The sequence below is a fragment of the Helobdella robusta genome (assembly GCF_000326865.2).
Source record: "Helobdella robusta unplaced genomic scaffold HELROscaffold_79, whole genome shotgun sequence".
In the NCBI taxonomy this organism is placed as follows: Eukaryota; Metazoa; Annelida; class Clitellata; order Rhynchobdellida; family Glossiphoniidae; genus Helobdella; species Helobdella robusta.
This window is the reverse complement of record NW_008705453.1, coordinates 461,491-481,305: the sequence shown is the minus strand read 5'-3', so window position 1 is coordinate 481,305 and position 19,815 is coordinate 461,491. Positions and strand designations below refer to the sequence as shown.

General features: G+C 32.8%; 5 protein-coding genes across 5 annotated transcripts in view; 3 read left to right on the top strand and 2 right to left on the bottom strand.

The window, feature by feature from the left end:
- The window catches only part of HELRODRAFT_182053 (hypothetical protein), a gene marked incomplete at both ends in the record, with an annotated part of 3,408 nt that extends 1,337 nt beyond the window's left edge, over positions 1-2,071 (top strand). Inside the window, 2 exons of the mRNA XM_009031809.1 lie at positions 924-1,051; positions 1,628-2,071. Coding sequence (XP_009030057.1) covers positions 924-1,051; positions 1,628-2,071 — 572 coding nt within the window. The remainder of the gene's footprint in view (positions 1-923; positions 1,052-1,627) is intronic.
- Positions 2,072-2,789: 718 nt separating this feature from the next.
- On the top strand, positions 2,790-5,584 carry HELRODRAFT_182052 (hypothetical protein; the record flags this gene model as incomplete). Its single annotated transcript, XM_009031808.1, has 4 exons — positions 2,790-3,003; positions 3,561-3,658; positions 3,961-4,170; positions 5,066-5,584. 4 exons carry the CDS (start codon positions 2,790-2,792, stop codon positions 5,582-5,584), a joined length of 1,041 nt encoding a protein of 346 aa, XP_009030056.1.
- A 783-nt stretch (positions 5,585-6,367) lies between these two features.
- HELRODRAFT_182051 (hypothetical protein) lies at positions 6,368-8,455 on the top strand (the record flags this gene model as incomplete). The annotated part of the gene is made up of 3 exons (XM_009031807.1): positions 6,368-6,572; positions 6,960-7,141; positions 7,400-8,455. 3 exons carry the CDS (start codon positions 6,368-6,370, stop codon positions 8,453-8,455), a joined length of 1,443 nt encoding a protein of 480 aa, XP_009030055.1.
- Positions 8,456-9,461: 1,006 nt separating this feature from the next.
- Positions 9,462-12,294, bottom strand: HELRODRAFT_182050 (hypothetical protein; the record flags this gene model as incomplete). The annotated part of the gene is made up of 3 exons (XM_009031806.1): positions 9,462-11,165; positions 11,388-11,603; positions 11,965-12,294. The coding sequence occupies 3 exons, from the start codon at positions 12,292-12,294 to the stop codon at positions 9,462-9,464; spliced, it is 2,250 nt and encodes a 749-aa protein (XP_009030054.1).
- Positions 12,295-13,153: 859 nt separating this feature from the next.
- On the bottom strand, positions 13,154-15,380 carry HELRODRAFT_182049 (hypothetical protein; the record flags this gene model as incomplete). Its single annotated transcript, XM_009031805.1, has 4 exons — positions 13,154-13,455; positions 13,570-13,831; positions 14,202-14,420; positions 14,997-15,380. 4 exons carry the CDS (start codon positions 15,378-15,380, stop codon positions 13,154-13,156), a joined length of 1,167 nt encoding a protein of 388 aa, XP_009030053.1.
- Between the last annotated feature and the right edge of the window lie 4,435 nt (positions 15,381-19,815).

Below are 19,815 nucleotides of genomic sequence, written 5' to 3'. Positions count from 1 at the left end.
GCTAAACACACACGNNTACATACACTTCACATACACACCACAAACATACAATAAATGCTTGAAATAATCGAGCAACTTTTGAAAGATGTTAACAAACACTTTACAAACTCTCTATTCTTAAATATACACACACATGCCCATGCACACGCGCGCGCACACATGCTTAGACATTTTACACACACACACCAAAAAACACTTCAAACCCCACAAACACTCCACAAATAGACAGTAATGCGTGGAATAAACGCGGTGCTCTGATCAGATGCTGGCACATACAATCAACTTATCACGCCCTGTCTCTTGTCATTCTATCACTCTGCCTCAGTCTTATGTGTTACGATATTTCTGGACTATATGTGGTTGGTTGGTTGGATTGATTGGTTGGTTGAATTGGTTGGTTGGATTGTTGGATTGACTGGTTGATTGGTTGGATTGGTTGGTTGGATTGACTGGTTGATTGGTTGGATTGGTTGGTTGGATTGTTGGATTGACTGGTTGGATTGGTTGGTTGGATTGACTGGTTGATTGGTTGGATTGGTTGGTTGGATTGTTGGATTGACTGGTTGATTGATTGGATTGGTTGGTTGGATTGTTGGATTGACTAGTTGATTGGTTGGATTGGTTGGTTGGATTGTTGGATTGACTGGTTGATTGGTTGGATTGGTTGATTAATTAATTAGTTAGTTCTTGGTTGACTATCATAACCTTGTGCTTGAATGTTAGGTGTTAAGATCTTATTGGCTGGTTATACGAAGTTGACTGGCTAGTTGGCGAGTTGTTTGTTTGTTGATTGACTGGTTGTATTTTGTAATAGTTAATTAGCCGGTTAATTAATTAATTAATTGGTTGGTTGGTTGGCTGATTAATTAATCATATTTAGCCTTCTCATAAACACCATTCCACAATAATTCTCACACCATCAGCACCATCATTTCAAACCCAGAATCTCCGTTTACCGCGAACAATGGCAAGCGAGTACCAATCGAACCGACAGTTCAGACACCATCTCCACCTGGTCCAGTCTCAACACAACTGCTGTGGCATTCACTCGGTTAACGATTACAACAACATCACCTCGACTACCAACACTAGTATAATTACTATTTTAAATAGTAATTATTTCAAAAATCTTCCCAGTAGCAGCAGCAGTAGTGGCAGCGGCAGTAGTAGCGTTAATAACAGCAGTAGTAGCGTCAATAGCAGCAGTAGTAGTGGCAGTAGTCGTATTGATAGCGTCGGCAGTAGTAGTGGTAATGGTAGTAGCTTGAATAGTAATATACTAGAGACACTTAGGAAAGAGATGAATGATCGGATGATTGGTTAGCATCGCATCACCGTGCCCCTAAGTTGCTGTAGCAAAGTTCCTTGCGTGTACTCAACGCTTGTTAGTATTTTGGGGGTAATTTTGGGTGATTTTTAGTTTTTTTGGGTATTTTTGAGTATTTTGGGGTCTTTTTTGAGTGTTTTTGGGTATTTTTATGTTACGTGTGTATTCCCATTAAGTTAAATAATAATAGTATAGAGAAGAATGGTTTAATAAAGTAAATTATGATGAAATGTATTTAAAATTTACAACAATATTAATAATAACTAAAATAAAAAATAATGACATTAACACACACAACAGACTTTAAAAAACTTAACGATCCACGAAACGGGCTGCCAGAAAATAATCCTAGAGTTTATCGAACACTATTTTTGCCTGGTGACTCTACTTACCTTAACTCTAGCTTTTCAGAAGACAGTCCTGGTGGCTGTGTCCTTTGTGGCCATGCCGAGAAAGTCTGCCCTAATCGAACGCGATAACAAAGCTAGCCTTAGAGCTTCCAAGATGAAACAGGCTAAAGATCGGTTTCTGCTATTTCCGACTAAGAAGAGTCTGAAGTATGATTTCAGAGGTGGTGACGACAGTAGCGCCAGTGGCCGCGGTGGTAGTCTGAGTGGCGGCAGTGGCGTTGGGCTGAGAATTAGCAGTAGTAGTAGTAAGATAAGTACTGCTGGGCTGACGTATGAAGAGAGGTTGAAGAATGTCTTGAAATGGAATAAGAAGTATGGTGATGATAACTTTTAGACCACTAAGTTTGGGAAAAAACCTATTTTTTAGCATTTAAATATGTAAATTGTACTTTACGAAACATTACACCGTAATGTTTATATGAAATTTTTTTTTCATTTATGAATCTTCCTACTTTCTACAGGACTAATGCATTGAGATTCATTAATTAGTTCAGTTTCATGCCTGGTGACGTTTAAAAAATATTTTTGTTTATGTTGGGAGAAAAAAATTTATTTTATTATTTAAAATGTTTCCTTTATATTTAAAAAAAAATTTAATTTTTGGTTTTTTATAAGCTTGTTTAATTTATTAAATTATTTTTCTATTTGAAAATAGACCTTGAAGTATAAATGCACCTAACGAAAATATTCAGTTTTAAAATTATCTCAAAATTAAAATTTTTAACTCATGTCTACTTTTACTGAGTTCAGTTTAATTCAGCTGTATTAGCTAAAAAATTTAAAAATTATAGTTGAAAATAGATAACTCAGAAGACTATACAATAGATAACAGTTAATATTTTTTGGTTAAAGATTACAAAAATCTCGTTAGAAAACAAATTTAGAAAATCGAAATTCAACTCAGCAAAAATTGAAGCCAAAATTGACCAGCTAAGACAATTCCAGTTGAGAAACATGTTGGAAAATTTCTAACTCCATAAAAACAACATGTAAATCCACCCAACAACATAAAACCATTTAAAAAACAACAACTCGGTCAAGAACTAACAAAAATGTTCATCACGAAATTTCTTATCATATTTCTGTCAATAATTTCTTTCTTCGCCGCTTGCTTTGTCATATGGCGGGCCAAAACTCCGGAAGAAAAATTTCTACAATTCAGCCCGAAGTACGGGCAGAGGTTGATATACGGGCAGTGCTTTGCGTTCGTTATGCCAGGATCTGGCTGTTTGCTGTGCGTCGCCTTACACAACCCTGGGAGACCTGGTTTGTATCGGTTGTATTTTATCAAATAATAATGATGATAATAATAATAATAATAATTTTATTCAAGTTTTATTGTACATTTATTCATCTATTTATTTCTTTACATCTATCTATTATACTATGTATCCAAAATTTTATTCGTTTACTTTGTAATTCATCCATCTACCTATCTATTTATCAATTTATTCATTAATTCATAATTCCACTCATTTATTCATTCACTTATTCATCTATTCGTCCATCAATATATCCACAGATCTATTTGTCTATCTAATTATCCATCCATTCGTCAATGCATCCACACATCTATCCATCGATCCAATAATCCTTCCAGACATCCATCCATCTATTCATTCATTCATTCATTCATTCATTTATCTTATCAATCATTTATCCATTCATTCACCAAACCAATCATCCATCCATCTATCCAATCATTCATCCATTCATTCATCTATCCATTCATTCATCTATCCAATCATACATCCATCTATCCAATCATCCATCCATCTATCCGATCATTCCTCAATCCATCTACCTACCGCCAACACCAACAGCTCCTATGATCTTCATCGCATCCCTCAATCTTGTCATGTTCCTCATCCATGGATCACTGAACGCTTACACTCTGTACAGTCTGACGGATATCTTTGATGTCGGTACCACAAAGACTGCTCACATAATTTTAAATATTTTAATAAATTATTATTATTAATATATTATTATTATGAATTAATGATACTTTTTTAGCAGCATATGAATTAATGATGTTATGTTTAAAATCAAACTTCAATAAACACGTTGCAAACATGCGTTTGGACAAAAACAACGCCCTATATGCAGGTGATCATTGTGCATTTGAATCCGGTTACTGCCACACAGAAGACAGACACTTTATCACTAAGCCACTCCGTCGTAGAGTTCAAACTTTAGAATCCTACATAAATTATGAACCAGGGTATGAAACTTCATGAAGTTCTTTCAAATCCGTCTGCATTCCCGGCTGTAAACCAACTGCAGCACAACATATCCTGCTGTGGAATGAACAGCTCCAGCAATTGGTTTCCGTTAAAGTACTGGATCAATGATACAAAACTGAAATCCATTTCGTACGTTATACCACCCAGCTGCTGTGTTAGTGGAAAGGATTGCATCTTCTTCTCCAATGTTGGTTTTTTGGTCTTTCATTTCTCAAAAAGTCAAATGTTTTAGAAAAAGAGTGCACATTAGTGTTTGAAAAACTGGTTAAAAGTCATACAGAAGCTCGAAAACAGGATAAAAAAATCATTGACAGCTCTGTCCAGAGCTATTTAAGTTTAATTTAATTTAAGTTCTTTACATAATTCAGGATCAATAAATACTTTAAAAAATTTAAGTTAAAACCAAAAATAATTTATATATATATATATATATATATATATATATATATATATATATATATAATTAAGAATGAGAAAAAACACGAAACATAAAAAAGGCTAAAGGTCAATTGTACTAAATTATTACTAAATTATATTTTTATTTTTATTTAAATAAGATATAAATTACTAAATTAAAAGAAAAAATAGATTCAGGAAAATGAACAACACGTCAACGGTGTATATAAACATTTGCTAATCTGCACATCCACATCACAGACGAAGCGTGTGATAGACTGGCATCTTTTTGTCGTATTCGAACCCGGTAACTGCGTAACAGGACCATCAGACGATCTTAACCACTAGGCCATCACGCCACTCTGCATATAAACCCACAAACGTTTTTGGGTTTATTAATTGTTAGTTTGGAGGATTGTTCCCTTTGTAAAGCTTGTTTTTTTTTGAACAATGAGAAATAGTTTGCGAATTAATTTTGCTGGACAGCTAGTACAAACGCTTAAACAGATTGTCAGGTTAAGGTTTATGAGAGCATTTATTTTAAACGTTGATTAAATATTTGGTTTATTTTTTTTATTCAAATTATGAAGTTGAATTATTAAAAAATAGTTATTAAAAACCTTTTATAAAATCAGTCATTAATTTTGTACCAAACGCCGATATAAATTTTTAACTTATTATTTCAGAACCTACAGAGTTTGAACGTCAACAAAGTTGGTTGCGACTCTATCCTCAAAGAGTACATGAGCTTTGCCCTTTCAATGTACACCCTGCTGGCTGGGGGACTGATCCTTCTTGAAATAGCCATTCATCTGTCATTCCTCTTCAGCAGAGGACAAAGCCCAAACAGCCATCCTCACTCAAAATCAGACACTGAGAAACAACCACTACTTTTGGAAAAACTATTTTTTACTCTTTCCCTTCCGGGAGCTATTCCAGAAGCCGGCAGCGATCGAAGTTCAAAAAAATCAACAAAAGCAGGTAGTACGGGGAGTAGAGGGTCAAATCTGGCAGGAAATAAGGGTTCCGTATTGAGCGCCGGATCACTCAAAAAAATCACTTCGAAACAAGAGAAGAAGAAAAAATCTAAATACCTCCAACATGGATCACTTTCGGAAGAGGGTGATCCTGAACGAGACAAACGATTAAGCGAGTTTGCTAGGCTGCAACAGGAAGCTGATAAAGCTATTGGAAGTTTTAACTGAGTCGTTTTTTTTCATTTAAAAGTAAAAAACCATAACAATATATCATTATTTTTTTAGTTATTTAGCACACAAGCCAAACACAAAGCTGTGTATAAATAGTCACTTAACATACATAAAATTTAGCAAACTTGAAATACCTCAAAAATTGAGATAAAACAAAACAATTATGAATAGTAGTTGCATGTATATAGAAATATAAATTTATATTATTGTGTAATATAAAATAGAATACATTATTAAATAATAATGAAGAGGAAAAGTTTAATTAAATAAAATAATTATTTTAAAATGTCATTCTCTCTTGTGACGTTTTGAAAAACAACAACAACAATAATAATAATAACAATAATAAAAATAAAAATTGTTTGTAGACGTGATTCCAAAAAAAACTTAACTGAGAATAAATGTAATAATGAAAATTAGTGAAAAATGGACGAATTAATTTTTCAATTTAACGTTTATAATTGATTTTTTTCAAAACGAAACTTAGATATGTTTAAAATTCTGTATGTAAGAATGTTCAAAGTCAAATAAATAAAAGTCATTTTAAAGAACCAGAAATCGTTAACAGTTAATTATATGATAAAGATAAAACCAAGTAAACTAAGGTGAATTCGTCTAAAGGAAGGAGAACAAGCTATAGAATTAAAAAACATAAACTCTTCTTACACCCACCGCAATTTGAATTTCATTAAACAAAATTTCTATTTTACTAACAATACTTGAAGCAAGCTATGGAGCACAAAATTCACCAAAGACAAAAATAATTTTTGATCTCAAAAAATGTTACTTCTCTTACAACTATCTCTCCTCTGTTGTTCTATAGCCATAACCAGCCTCAACGAAAGAAGCTTCAAAACACCATCCTTCACCCTATTCCAACACTCCGGCAAATTCGGAACTTACTACAGAAAATCCTTGTTAGCGTTTTACATTATGTCTAGTTTACTAAGTATTGCCGGGTTCTATGTACCATTTTCGGTAAAAGGTAGGTACAAGATTTTGTACGCTTACGTGTTTCTTAGCGGTTTACATACAATTTTACTGATCGTAAACGGAAGTCTGCACTATACTTTACATCGGAATACTTTGGATGTGTTAAATGTGAATAGTTCGTTTGAGATTACCTTTTTTTTATTCAAATTTGGATGTTGAAATGCTGAATGATATTTTGTTTTTAAAATTAATCTCATCTATTCGGCTGTTTATTTTTAATTAAAATTATTTGCCAAACAATTTTATAATACATAAAATTTACTAAAATAACTTCAGTGGTTTGACAATTTTTTTAAAATATTTTGTCCCAACTGTTGAAAAAACATAAAATTCTTCCAACAACAGACGTTAAACTCATCACATCTCTTCTCCATCCAAGGCATTTATTACGATGGAAATGATGTCATCGACATTATCCAGCGAACGCACAGATGCTGTGGACCAGATGGGCCCTTCTACTGGTCGAAAAACACCGCATGGGCCAACAGAGAATTGGCCCAATATAAATATAAAGTTCCGAAAAGTTGTTGCAACAGAAAACGTTGTACTTTGGCTTCTATGGTGAGTTCAGAAAAATATGAATGTACGAAATTTTTTTTCAAATTATTTTTTTGATATCGTCATAATTTTTTTTTAGTTTATTACGTTTAAAAAAAGAGTTTTTTTATTTATTCTGGTTTTTTAAATTTCAAACAAAATTCAATTAGACATAAAATGTTAGTTCAAAAAGTAATTATGCAATATATGAAGCGAGACATATATTTCTTAAAACACAAACTTAAAATAATTTTAAAATATTAAATCTTCATAAACTAACAGAAATTTAAGGAACTAACCATCCACAAGGACAGCTGTCAGCAGCATTTTGTTTACTCCTTCGAAAGTTTTCTATCATACAACTGGAAATTTCCATTTGCGATATGCATCATTCAGTCTTTAATAATCGTTCTCTGTGTCATAATCGTAAAGCTGCAAAAAATTGGTTTCCTGAGTAAAGACGTTGATGAAGATGGAGAAAAACGTACGATGCTCTTCTCGAAAGATCTGTTGAGACTGAGTGGACTGCGTGAAAATGATAAAATCCATGCGTCTCAGTTCTGGATCAGTAAGGAAGAAGACGCAAAAAAAGATGGCAGAACAACTAAACAAGAACGACTTCACGGTAAAAACCGAATTCAAAAACGAAAACTTGGTTTGCTTGAAGATAACAACAAGATCTCAAATACTCCGTTATATAGAGATAATAATGAAAGAAGTTATATTGAGGAGAACCGTGAAAAGTATGAACACGTAGTTCCAAGCCGTCGTTCATCGTTCAGTAAGAAATCAAGTTACACAGACGACTACAGCATTCAAAGGCCATCAAGATCATTCTATTCACCACGAATCCTTGATTCTCCACCCACTTCTCATCGGAAAATTCCCAGATCCCATCATTCATCGCGTATTCGAAGCCAACCTTCCAGGCCCTACTACAACGAAGAAGAGGATGACTTTAGAAGAAAAAGAAGAAACAGCAGCGATGAAGATGACAAATTTAAAAGAAGACGACGGAGGAATCGATCAAAAAGACATTTGGACAACAATGATGATCTAGATAGGAGTTATTCAAATGGAGGCCGTCGATCAAAAATTCTATCGACACTGGATGAATTGTTTAGACCAAAAATTGTAGTAGATCAAAGGAGGAAAATGGTTGATAGCGATGAAGAAATGGATAAGACATTAGATAAAATAGATGATTTAGAGTTGGATCTGAGGTGGCAAAAATTGGAGACGTTAAGAAGAAAGAAAAAACGAGGTTTAAAAAAATTGGAAATGCTTGCAAAAAAGGAGGACATGGAAAATAGGAAACTGGAGGAATTGATGAGGTGATGTCACTGATCCAGTTTTTCTAAAGTCGTATTCTTTAGATAAATATTGATACCAAATTATGTTTGAAAATTAACAAATTTTAAGATTTATATTAAACTTTTTTTATTAAATCACATTGGCGATGCAAGTTTCCTTTAAGGCATTAGTCGAAGGTGCGCGTGAATCACAACAGGCATTACGTGTAATTAGCCGGAATTGCTTTGTATAACCAGGCGTCCTGAACCTAAATAAATATGTAAATAGATTTGGAGATGGAATGGCTTGTTCTTCAAGTTTTTTTTAGAAAATATTGTTAAAACCACGTTTTCAAGTTCGTTTAATTTAGCTATATTTTGAATCTTATTCTGAAAACTTTTAAAAGTTAGTCTTCATCATAGAATATCGAAAAAAATTAGTTTTATTTTTTATACATAAAATTTAGTTATTTTAAACTTTTAAAATACTTTTCAAATTTTCAGTTAAAAAATAGAGAATAATATTTGTGAAAAACATTTTCTTAGTTAAATTTGTTAATTATCTTTAAAGTAAAAATAAAAGAAAAACTTAAATATGTCCAAGATTCTTAATAGTTAAACAATAAGTTTAATAGATTCACCATTTGCAATCTTAAAACTGGATTAAAATATGCACTAAACCATTTTAAAATCCTAATTTTGAAATAATTTTTTGAAAAAAAAACTCCTAAAAATGACTTTTTCAAAACTTTTGTCAAGTTTTGCCACTTTTTGCGTTCGATAAATCAATAAAAATATTCGAAAAACCGGCTGTCGGTATGGAAAAAGCAGAGTTAGGTGTAGCAGCTTTAGTAGTAGTAGTAGCAGCGGTTGTAGTAGTAGCTGGAGGTAACATAGCTGTAGCAGAAAAAAAATTTGTCGCTGATTTTATTGCTGTCGAAGTTGTTGTTGCTGGAAGGATAAAAATATTTGTAAATAGAAGCTTTTTAGGTAGATGAACAATTTTTTTGGCGGCTAAATTTAGCAGAATTGGTGGAAGAAGCCGCGACTGATCAGGGGCAGTTGGTAATTGTAGTTGTAGTTTCGTTGGGAGTAATGGTAAATATATCGTTTTTCGGGGGCATTTGGTTCACACCGGTATTAGATTTGTTTTCGACTCCTATGATTGTTGGTATAGACATTTTACTCAATGTAGCTTTCTGAATTGAAGGCTTTGCGGCTAAATTGTTTGTTGACATGTAGTTAACTCTGGAAGGTGGCCCTGGCATTTTGTCGGCTCTTGAAGAGGTTTTTTGGATGTTTGTAATGAGCTGCGACAAAGTTGGTTCAGCGTGTGATTCTTTTGGAATGCCGAGCGCTTCTATTTTTTTAATTTCTAAATCTTCTTCTTTCGATAGACTTTTTATTTTATTCAGTTCATCCATTTTTTGTTCTTTTAAATCTCTTAAACGTTTCTCCCGAAAAGTTATTTCATCTTCGATTTTTTTCGGAACAATCCCACCTCTGATGGTAGTTGATGAACTGGGTGTGTGTTTTCTCATTCCGTATCTATCTATATTACTGTATCGACTCGAGCGCGAGAAATCTGAAAATTGACTTTCATCCATTCTACTATCTTCATTCGAAGTTGAATATTCAGAACTTGAAAAAGATGGGTCATAGTCGTTTCTTGCATCAAATAAGTCTTTCCTATAATTTTTTCTTTCGCTAAAGGAATCCTGATCTGTATATTTTGTTCTGTCGTAATCTCTGCCATCATTCTGATCATTAAAACCAATATATTCACGATTATAACTATCATCATCTCTTGGATTAAGTCTCCGTTTCCTTCTTTCATAAACTTTTTCTCTGTGGTGTCGCATATCTTCTTCGTTGTACACGTCTCTCTCTGGCCATTGTTGTCTTCTTATATTCCTCTCTCTCTCTCTTACCCTTTCATTTGTTTCCATTTTTCTATTTTTTCTTCTCTCTCTTTCTCTATTACTTTCCCAGGTCAAAGCATCTTCATCTTTCTCTCTTCCTCTTATTATTCTTCTTTTTCTCTCGTCCCATTTTCTATCCATCATTTTTTTCCTCTCTTCCACATCCCTATCCCGGTCAAGTAATGCATCTTGAGAATGGGAGCATTCCTCGTCCCGGTCGTTGTAATAAGTTGATTTAGAACTTCTATCTTGATTTATAAGTTTTTTGGCTAGTTCTAATGTTTCTCTTGAATCACTTTCAGAATCACCATGCTGAGTCATTCGATATGATCTGTCATCTAACGCCGATCTATATCTCGTGTGGTCATCTTTATATTCAGTATTGTCAGAATGGACTGCAGGGTCCCTTTCTTTTTCACGCAATTTTTTTCTCCTTCCTAAATAATCTATTTTTTTAGGCAATATTTTTCGGCGTTTTTCATGATAATCTCTTTCATTATAGTGATCGCCATCACGAAATCTCCTATGGTCATCGTTAGATTCTTCCGACTCACTGACTCCTAAATTCTTGAACATTTTCCGTTTTTTGTTGTGTTTTCTGAATTTTGAGAAACGATGCTTGAGGTAGAGGTTTTTTTCATCATCGTCTGCGTTCATGAGCTCTTCGGCGGTCTGCTTCATCAACTTGATGAGAATGCACGCCAGAATTAAGATTATGATCTGCGCCACTATCAAACTTATGGGAAAGGCCCAGTTGTAGCGTAAGAAAATGATGAGTGTCTGTTGAATCTTTTTCTTGCAGCCAACTTTGTGCGATGTTAAGGCTTTTTGGGTCTGGGAATTGTATTGGTTGGAAATTGCTTATTCATTTTTTTTCACAACTATGTTTTTTATTTAAAACCAAATTTTTTTTTTAAATTAATTTTTTTGTTTTTCAAAATAAAAGCTAGTTATAATTTCATGGAAATCTTTCCAAACATATTTAAAGTTAAAGGAGAAATAAATCTTCAATTTAAACTAGCATAAAAGCGAACATACTTTAAAAACAAACCTGACCTTAGAAGCAATGATGCACCGTTTGACGTTGCAACAACTTTTCGGAATTCTGAAGGGGTAAGGAGAGGTGTCGTTGTTCACCCACCATTTCATGGCGTTCCACTCTGCTGCCTCGTGTACCCCGCAGCACTTTTGCTTGGTCTGCACGGAGTTGATGGCGCTGGCGATGCGTGTTTTTTCCCCGCCTTTCTCGTACAACGTGTGTAAATCTAATTTCTTTGCGATATTTTTCACATGGATTTCAAATTTAAAACATCTTACAAACTTCGCCATAAGTATTATTATATTATTCTAAACTCAAATAGTTTTTCAATAATTTAAAATTTTCAAAAATCTGTACTCTTAAAGTTTACTCAATAAATATAATATTGACCTGAAATTGATTTTGATATTTTTAATTGAATTGAAAAATATTCTTGCTTGAAATTATATCTCAAAAATTATTAAACTACTCTAACTATACATAACTCCTATATTATACCACAAGATGAAACGCTATACATTCAAAACTTATAAAAAATTATCATCATTTAACAAAAAGCAGTAGATAGAATTCTACATGAAACTTCCAGCCGACCTCCATAACGGAATCCGATTTAACATAGAGAGCCATATGCAGTCCAATGTTAACTCCAAGTGTGAAAACTTGTATGGAGCCGAGAATGAGATAACCATTCAAAATCGGGTTTATACCCGTCTGCGAGTTTACTGTCAGTGGAGACAGCAACCCAATCACAGACGTGAAAATTGACAGTGAGTAGAAGGCTATCAGGGTTTTTCTGTAGAGTTCTTTGAAGTTTTCAGATTGTTGGAGTAGCGTCATTATCGGAGAATTGTAGAGGTTCTCGTTCAGCCAAATTACCGAAACAGCACAGCAGATCATTAAAAGTTGCAGTAAGCTGATCATTCTAGTTTTTTCTTAGCGATGGTAGTCGATCGTATAGATTTTATTTATGTATTATTTAATTAGATTTGATGTGTTTTTGCTAAGTGATATTATTTTAAAAATCCATTGTGTTCTATTATTTTACAAAAATAAGATTTATTTATAAGAAAGTTTTGAGTTGCGAATGTCGGCAAATGATTAAAAATAATTTTTATAGAGTTATTTATTGAAGTTTTGACGGTACATAGTCACTTCAAACTTTTTCAACAATATCAGAGACATTTTTAAACCTTAAATTTTGAAACTTTAAAGGTAATTTTGAAAATTCAAGCGGGATACCATGTTTTATTTACAAAAGCTTTATTTATTTACGTCGCCATTGTAAAACGTCAGCAAATTTACCAAAAAATAATTTTCAAAATTTCTACTTCTGAGAATTAATTTATCAAAAATTTAATAAAATCAATAAAAAATCAAGTATTCCGTGTCAAAAAACGAACGAGTTTGAAGATGAGCCATGAGAAATGATCGGTGGAGACATAGTAGCCAAACTAAGTGTTGTAAAACCGCTTAAGAATAATTTATTAAAAGTTTTTACTTTCTAAAATCAAGTTAAGCATCCAATTTGTTAGAAAACTGCTAAAACCAAGTAAAAAAATATTTTTTTTTGTAATTTCTTTCACATTCAAAATAAATTTATAAGAAATTAAACAGAAATTAATTATAGCCCAACACGATTGTCCCCGACACACATAAACGGACACATACACACACGTGCAGGAAGAGAGGAATAATACACACAGGAAGAGAGAGCGAGAGAGAGAGAGAGACACACACTCATAAAAATTGCTTGTAAAACGTTTTAAAAAAGGACATCCTTTCATTTCCTCAATGGTTTTTTATGTTTTTCATTCACACGATCTTTTCTTTCAGAAGCATGAGAAATATGACTAGAGAGCAAAGAAATTTCGGAAAATTTGTCCGACAAAGCTAACCCCCCAACCGAGCCAAAATCATTCATTCTGGCTGAAAGGCCCAGCGTGCGAGCTCCGGTGGATCTGTTGCTGATGTTGAACTGTTTCATATAGCCCGGTGGAAGTTTTTTTATCAGTGGGTCAGCTTCCAACTTTTCGGTTACTACAGATGCCGTTTCTGTCGTTTCCTCAACGAACATGTAAGAACCTTGGTTGATGAAAGTGTTTTAAAAAGTTATTTGGAATGATGGATTGTTTTACTTGGATTAACTGCCGACTGAGCTAACTTGCCGACCATATAAGTTTATTTTAATTTATTAACCTTTCCTTTTGTGTTTCTTGGCTTCTTGTTCGGTTGCCACTTCCCTGACGGCATGCAATTCCTCGATTCTGTCCTCGTTATCTTCAAAATCTCTCCACTCATCACCTCTCGAGATGAACAAAAAAAGGAAAGAACCAAGGAGGAGAAGGTGCAGACCAGTCAGACACAGCATTGCCTGGAAGTTGTTTCTAACTTCTGTTGTGATGTCACTCAGTATGAAAGTCGAGCAGCTGCTTTTGTGGACTTGTGTGCTGTTCCAAATCTGGTAAGTAATAAAGTTTTGGGAAATCTACAAATATAGTGTTGCATCATTGTAAGATCACTATGTAATGCTGGTATGTTTTGATTTATGGTCTAATGGTTAAAGTGCTTGGCTCCGTTCTTGCAGTGATTTGATTCAAACGTAGAGAAAGATCCCATCTATCAGATACATTTTAAGTTTTTTAATATATTTATAGAAAATTGATATTATTATTTAAAAATTTTATACTTCTTTCAGCTCAACAAAGTGTAGAAATCATATCAAATAAAATTTTTTCAAATCGTATAATTTTCTCAAAAATATTTAAAAATTGTTGGGTTTTTTTGGTAAATTTAGGAAAAATCAAATATTCTCCAGAATCATTTCTTACGTATAAGGTACGAGGGCAAATTTGATCCACGCAACAACTCTTAGGCACTTGAGACAAGTTATCTTCTCTCTCGTCATCGTCCCTCCACCAATTTATCCTCTTCCATTCGTCCAGACTTTCAAATCCGCAACATTTATAGGTTTGTTGGAGATTTTGAAGGGTTGGCAGGTTGTGTTGGTTTGCCGATACGTTGCCCCATGTAGCGTAGATGTCTGGGTACTGGTGGATTTTGAAGGAGAGATTTTTTAAAAAATTTTGGGAAATAAATTTTTTTTAAATTTTGGCTGCTTTTACAGTTTTTGAGAAACCGACGTTAAGTCAAAAACTTAAAATTTATCAAAGTGACTCAAATATAAATATTACTTTGAAAATTTAATGATAAATTATTTAATTTCAACTGTCATTTTGAGATTAAGTTAGAAATTCACCGTCTACAAACTGAGGCCTTTCAAACTTTCTTTTGTCTAGTTTGAATTAATTTGAATGTCGCGGCTTACACTGAAGCGACATGAAAATGATTAATCTTTTAAATTTGTCATATTTTCTCTAGATTCAATAAATTTTAAAGAGCTTTTTTTTACTGAAATAACCCGAAAACCAACACGTTTTTCCAAAAAATTGTCATGATTTTAAATCTGTTTATACGATTTTTCAAGAGACCATCATTAAAATACTCATCTAAAAGAACCTTAAGATAATAATAATCATGATCATCATATTTGTACAACAAAACTTTTCAAAGAATTATTACGCCATCTCAAAAATTCAAAACTCCAACGAATAAGCCCAACCAACCGACTCGTTTCTGACTTTAGAGTTGACTGCGTAGCAAAAACCAGTTGCCAGTACAAGCGCAAGAACCTGATAACCAAACAAGTGCCCGTAACTTTTAACGCCATCCTTAAAAACATCCCACATGTCAAGCTGCTCTGCCATGAAATTAACCGCTATAGCAACGACACATGTCGCAGCAGACACGCAGCAGAGAAATTTCAGACCACTACTAAAATTTGTTAGTTCGTATTTTGCCGAAAGTTCTAGAAAGTAATGCGATTGGTTTTGACTATGCCAGGTTCTGTGGTAGTAGATTAGGAGGATTGTTGAGAGGAAAGCAATTGTGAAACCGAGGCTTAATAACCTCCATTTGAAGGGTGATGGTGGTGTGTATATTTTAACCATTTTGAGTCGGGGTGTGGGGGCTTTTTATGAGGTGTGTACGTGTGTTTGTTTGTTTGTGTGTGTGTTTGTATGTGTGTGTGTGTGTTTGTATGTGTGTGTTTGTTTGTGTTTGTTTTTTCAGAATATGTGAATGAGCGTCTGTTCATGAAGGATTGCCGTTAAATCGTTTAACGTACCTCAAATACAAATTTGCTGAGTGTATATGCGAGTGTATCTTCGGTGTGTGTGTGTGTGGTGTGTGTGTTTAGTGATTTGTGTCTCTACGTGTCTCAAACTTTTTAAATGAATATCTTATAAACAAATTACATGATCATAAAATGACTTATAGGCAATGTTTATCGTACATAAGCCTACATGGTTTGTTTATTTTTTGATTTTAGCACGTCATGTGAATAAAGCAAATTTTTTTTTAATTTTTAAAAATAATAATGAAGATGGTGAATTGTTTGCCCCCATCAAATTTTGGCACCCCCCTAAAATTTTGGCTCCCTTGTAAAATTTTGGTCCCTCCCCCGTCAAATTTTGTCCCACCCCGTCAAAGTTGCCTGGATCAGCCCTTTGTATTAATAATTTATTATATTGTAATTATGTCATATTATTATAATTATTATTATGATAATTATTATTTATTTAAAAAAATTGATGATTAATATTTTTTGATGGTTTTACCAATAAAAATTACGACATAATTCATAAATAGATTCAATTGATCATACAATTAACTAACTATATTATATTTATTATTTAATTAACTAACTATATTAATATTTATGTCATATATTGTCCGATCATAATTAACAATAATTATAATAACAATAATAATAACAATAACAACAACGATAATAAAAATGATAACATTAATTGATAATGATGAGTAGCATGAATTAAGATTAAAAATAATGGAAGATGTCACACACACACACACACACACACACACACACACACACACACACACACACACATATATATATATATATATATATATATATATATATATCATACATACATACATACATACATACATACAAAATTTGTATCGATTTACCGATTTGTATCGAGGTCCTCGGCCCCATGGACCGTAACACCTCCGGGTTTTTCAATCGAATTTGTAAAAATATCAGTATTAGGTCAGGCGATAGTAGGGAATATTTTTTCGCTATGAATGATATCTCGTGCATTCTGCAAAATGTGGAGTTGAATGCCGACGGGGTTGAGTGACGTTATAGCAAATAAAATCAAATTTAGTCAGACGCTTGGCTTTTGGTGTCATTCGTCAATGATTTGGTTTTAACATACATACATACATACACACATACATACATACGTACACACATACATACATACACACATACATACATACATACATACATACATACATACATACATACATACATACATACATACATACATACATACATACATACATACATACATACATACACACACACAAACATACATACATACATACAAATAAACAAACATACAATGCACGTAGAAACAATTAACTGGACGTGTTGATTTCGTGTAAATAAGATGCAAAAAGTAATATTAATTTTAATATGGGAGTGTTCGGACGAACAGCTGTTGGAATGAATGAGTGAATGAAAGAAGGAAAGAAAGAAAGAAGGATTCACTAAATAAATAAATGAACGAACGAACGAACAAACGAACGAACAAATGAATAAAACAACAAGTAAACGAACGAACGAGCGAACGTAAGAACGAGTGAACGAACGAGTGAACGAATGAAGGAATGAATGTCTATTTGGATGAATATATGAATAGATGAACGAACGAATGTAATAAACCATCTGATTCCCTTTGACATTTCAGCAGAAAAATTTTTGTAAATATTCTTATTAGAAATTAACAGTTTTCTTAAATAAAAATTAACTCAGCCAAATTTTTTTACTGAAGTCAGAAATTTAATTGAAAAAATATTACTAATATAATTCACTTCCTTCAGTGTATGATGATGATGATGATAATAATAATAATAATATTAATGATAATAATGATTATGATGATGATGATGATGATAATGGTGAAAATCACTCTATTAATTAGCAGTTAATGTCGTTATTAAAGATCAGTAATTGTGAATTCATCGGAATAAAATTAATTAATTAATTATTATTATAAAAATTATTATTATTATTATTATTATTATTATTATTATTCTACCGCAGACCCTAGTGAATTTGTTAATATTTTTTTTGTTGTTATTGTTATCGAGACAAATATTATCAATGTAATATGCAAGAAACAGGATGTATTGCTAGTTTTATGTGTGTGTGTGTGTGTGTGTGTGTGTGTGTGTGTGTGTGTGTGTGTGTGTGTGTGTGTAACAATTTTAGTTTACAATTTAATTATTTAATTCACAATTTAAAATTTCAATTTACATTTTAATTATTTAACTCACAATTTAAAGTTTTAATTTACAATTTTCAATTTTAACAATTTGTAACAATAAACCCGCTGATTCATTAACAACTCGCTAGCAGTTTTCATCTTACGTCAAATTATTTTGGGGTGTTAACTCGTCAGAATTAAATCATTTTCATGGTAAACACAGAACTTTTCTCAACAGCAGCTTGCCTAGATGTCTTCAACCATTGCATTATCTGACAGCACGGTTATAATTGTAATGGTGATAATGTAGTAATTATTATTATTATTATTATTAATATCATTATTATTATTATTATTTTATTATTATTATTATTTATTTACACTTTAATATATAATTAATAATTTTCGATGGATTCCATTTGGATTTTGTTTTTCGATAAATAAAAGAATGTTCCCATTATTATTATTATTATTATTATTATTATTATTATTATTATTATTATTATTATTATTATTATTATTATTATGTTATTCACTTTATTGGCATTCCTCAAAGGATAGTACTGTGACTTTGTTCTGGAAAGTTTAAGAACAATGTAGTATTTAAGAGACAAATTTATTCTAATTACATATATCTATATTTTGTTATTTATTGTTTTAGTTGAATTGATCATTTATTGCTAGGCTGACACTTTTTTGTGAATGAAATGGATTAAAAAAAATTAAAGGCTTTGTTGCACAAATAACTTTTTAACTCTCTTCTGAGATCTTTTTCTGGAACAATTTGCTTCAATCTTGTTGGAAGATATTAAAACATCTTGGTAAAACTCTGTAATTTTTATCTCATTATTATTGAAGTAGTAGTAGTAGTAGTAGTTGAAGTAGTAGTAGTAGTAGTAGTTGAAGTAGTAGTAGTAGTAGTAGTTGAAGTAGTAGTAGTAGTAGTAATAATAATTGAAGCAGTAACAGAAGTAGTAGAAGTAGTAGTAGTAGTAGTAGTAGTTGTTGTTGTTTTAGTAGTGGTTGTATTCCTATAGTTATCATTTTTATCATCCTCATTCAACATCCGCATTAAAAAATTAACATAATTTTTGTTAACTAGCGTACAGTCTATGTTAATTTTTCAAGTTAATTATTAATTTTGATATATTTAGTGACGATAAAGTGAAATAACTAAAAGACTATGTTAATTTTCTGAAAAAAATTTATTATCACGGAACAACATAAAAAAATTTGTATATATACATATGCGTGTGTGTGTGTGTGTGTGTGTGTGTGTGTGTGCGTACGTGTGTATATATATACTGGATTTAAACTGTTCAATAATTATTTCTCTTTGATGTTACGGGTCGCTTTCAAGAGTTGCAATGCGGATGTTCCAATTTGTTATAGCACCGGTGGTGACGTCTTCAAAATCAGACGCTTGCTGGCAAGGACAAAAACTTTGACCTCCACCGTTCGTGATCTTCTCTCTGCTGATGACCTTGCTCTGGTTGCATATTCGCCTCAGGAAGTCCAGCTGCTCTTCAATTGTTTTCACGACACAGCCAAAAGATTCGGATTCGCAGTCAGCCTAAAAAACAGAAGTTTTATGTAAATCGTATCCTGTGTCTCCGACGTGATGGCAGATGATGTTCTCATTAATTCTGTTGGCAAATTTTGCTACTTTAGTTGTTATCTGTCAAACACTCTTATTATAGACGACGATAACAACAACAACAACAATGGCAGGGGATGAATTTGGAAAACTGAACAGACGGTTGTGGAGCGAACATTGCGTCTCTCTCTTCACCAAAGTTGTTGTTTACAGAGCAGTCGTATGGATGCAAAACTTGGACCACATACGTAGGTTTGATCGGTTCCACAGGAGATGCTTCCGTAAAATTGCACACATCAAATGGGAGGACAAGGTGCCCAAAACAGAGATTCCAAAAATATCTGGTATTTCGAGCACTGAAGTCTTTATACTTAGCGCCCAGTTTTGCTGGACTGGTCATGTTGTTTGTATGCCGCACTCAAGAATCCGCAAACAAGTGTCTTTTGGACAGCTGGCCACTGGAAGTCGTCTTGCAAGTGGCCCAGT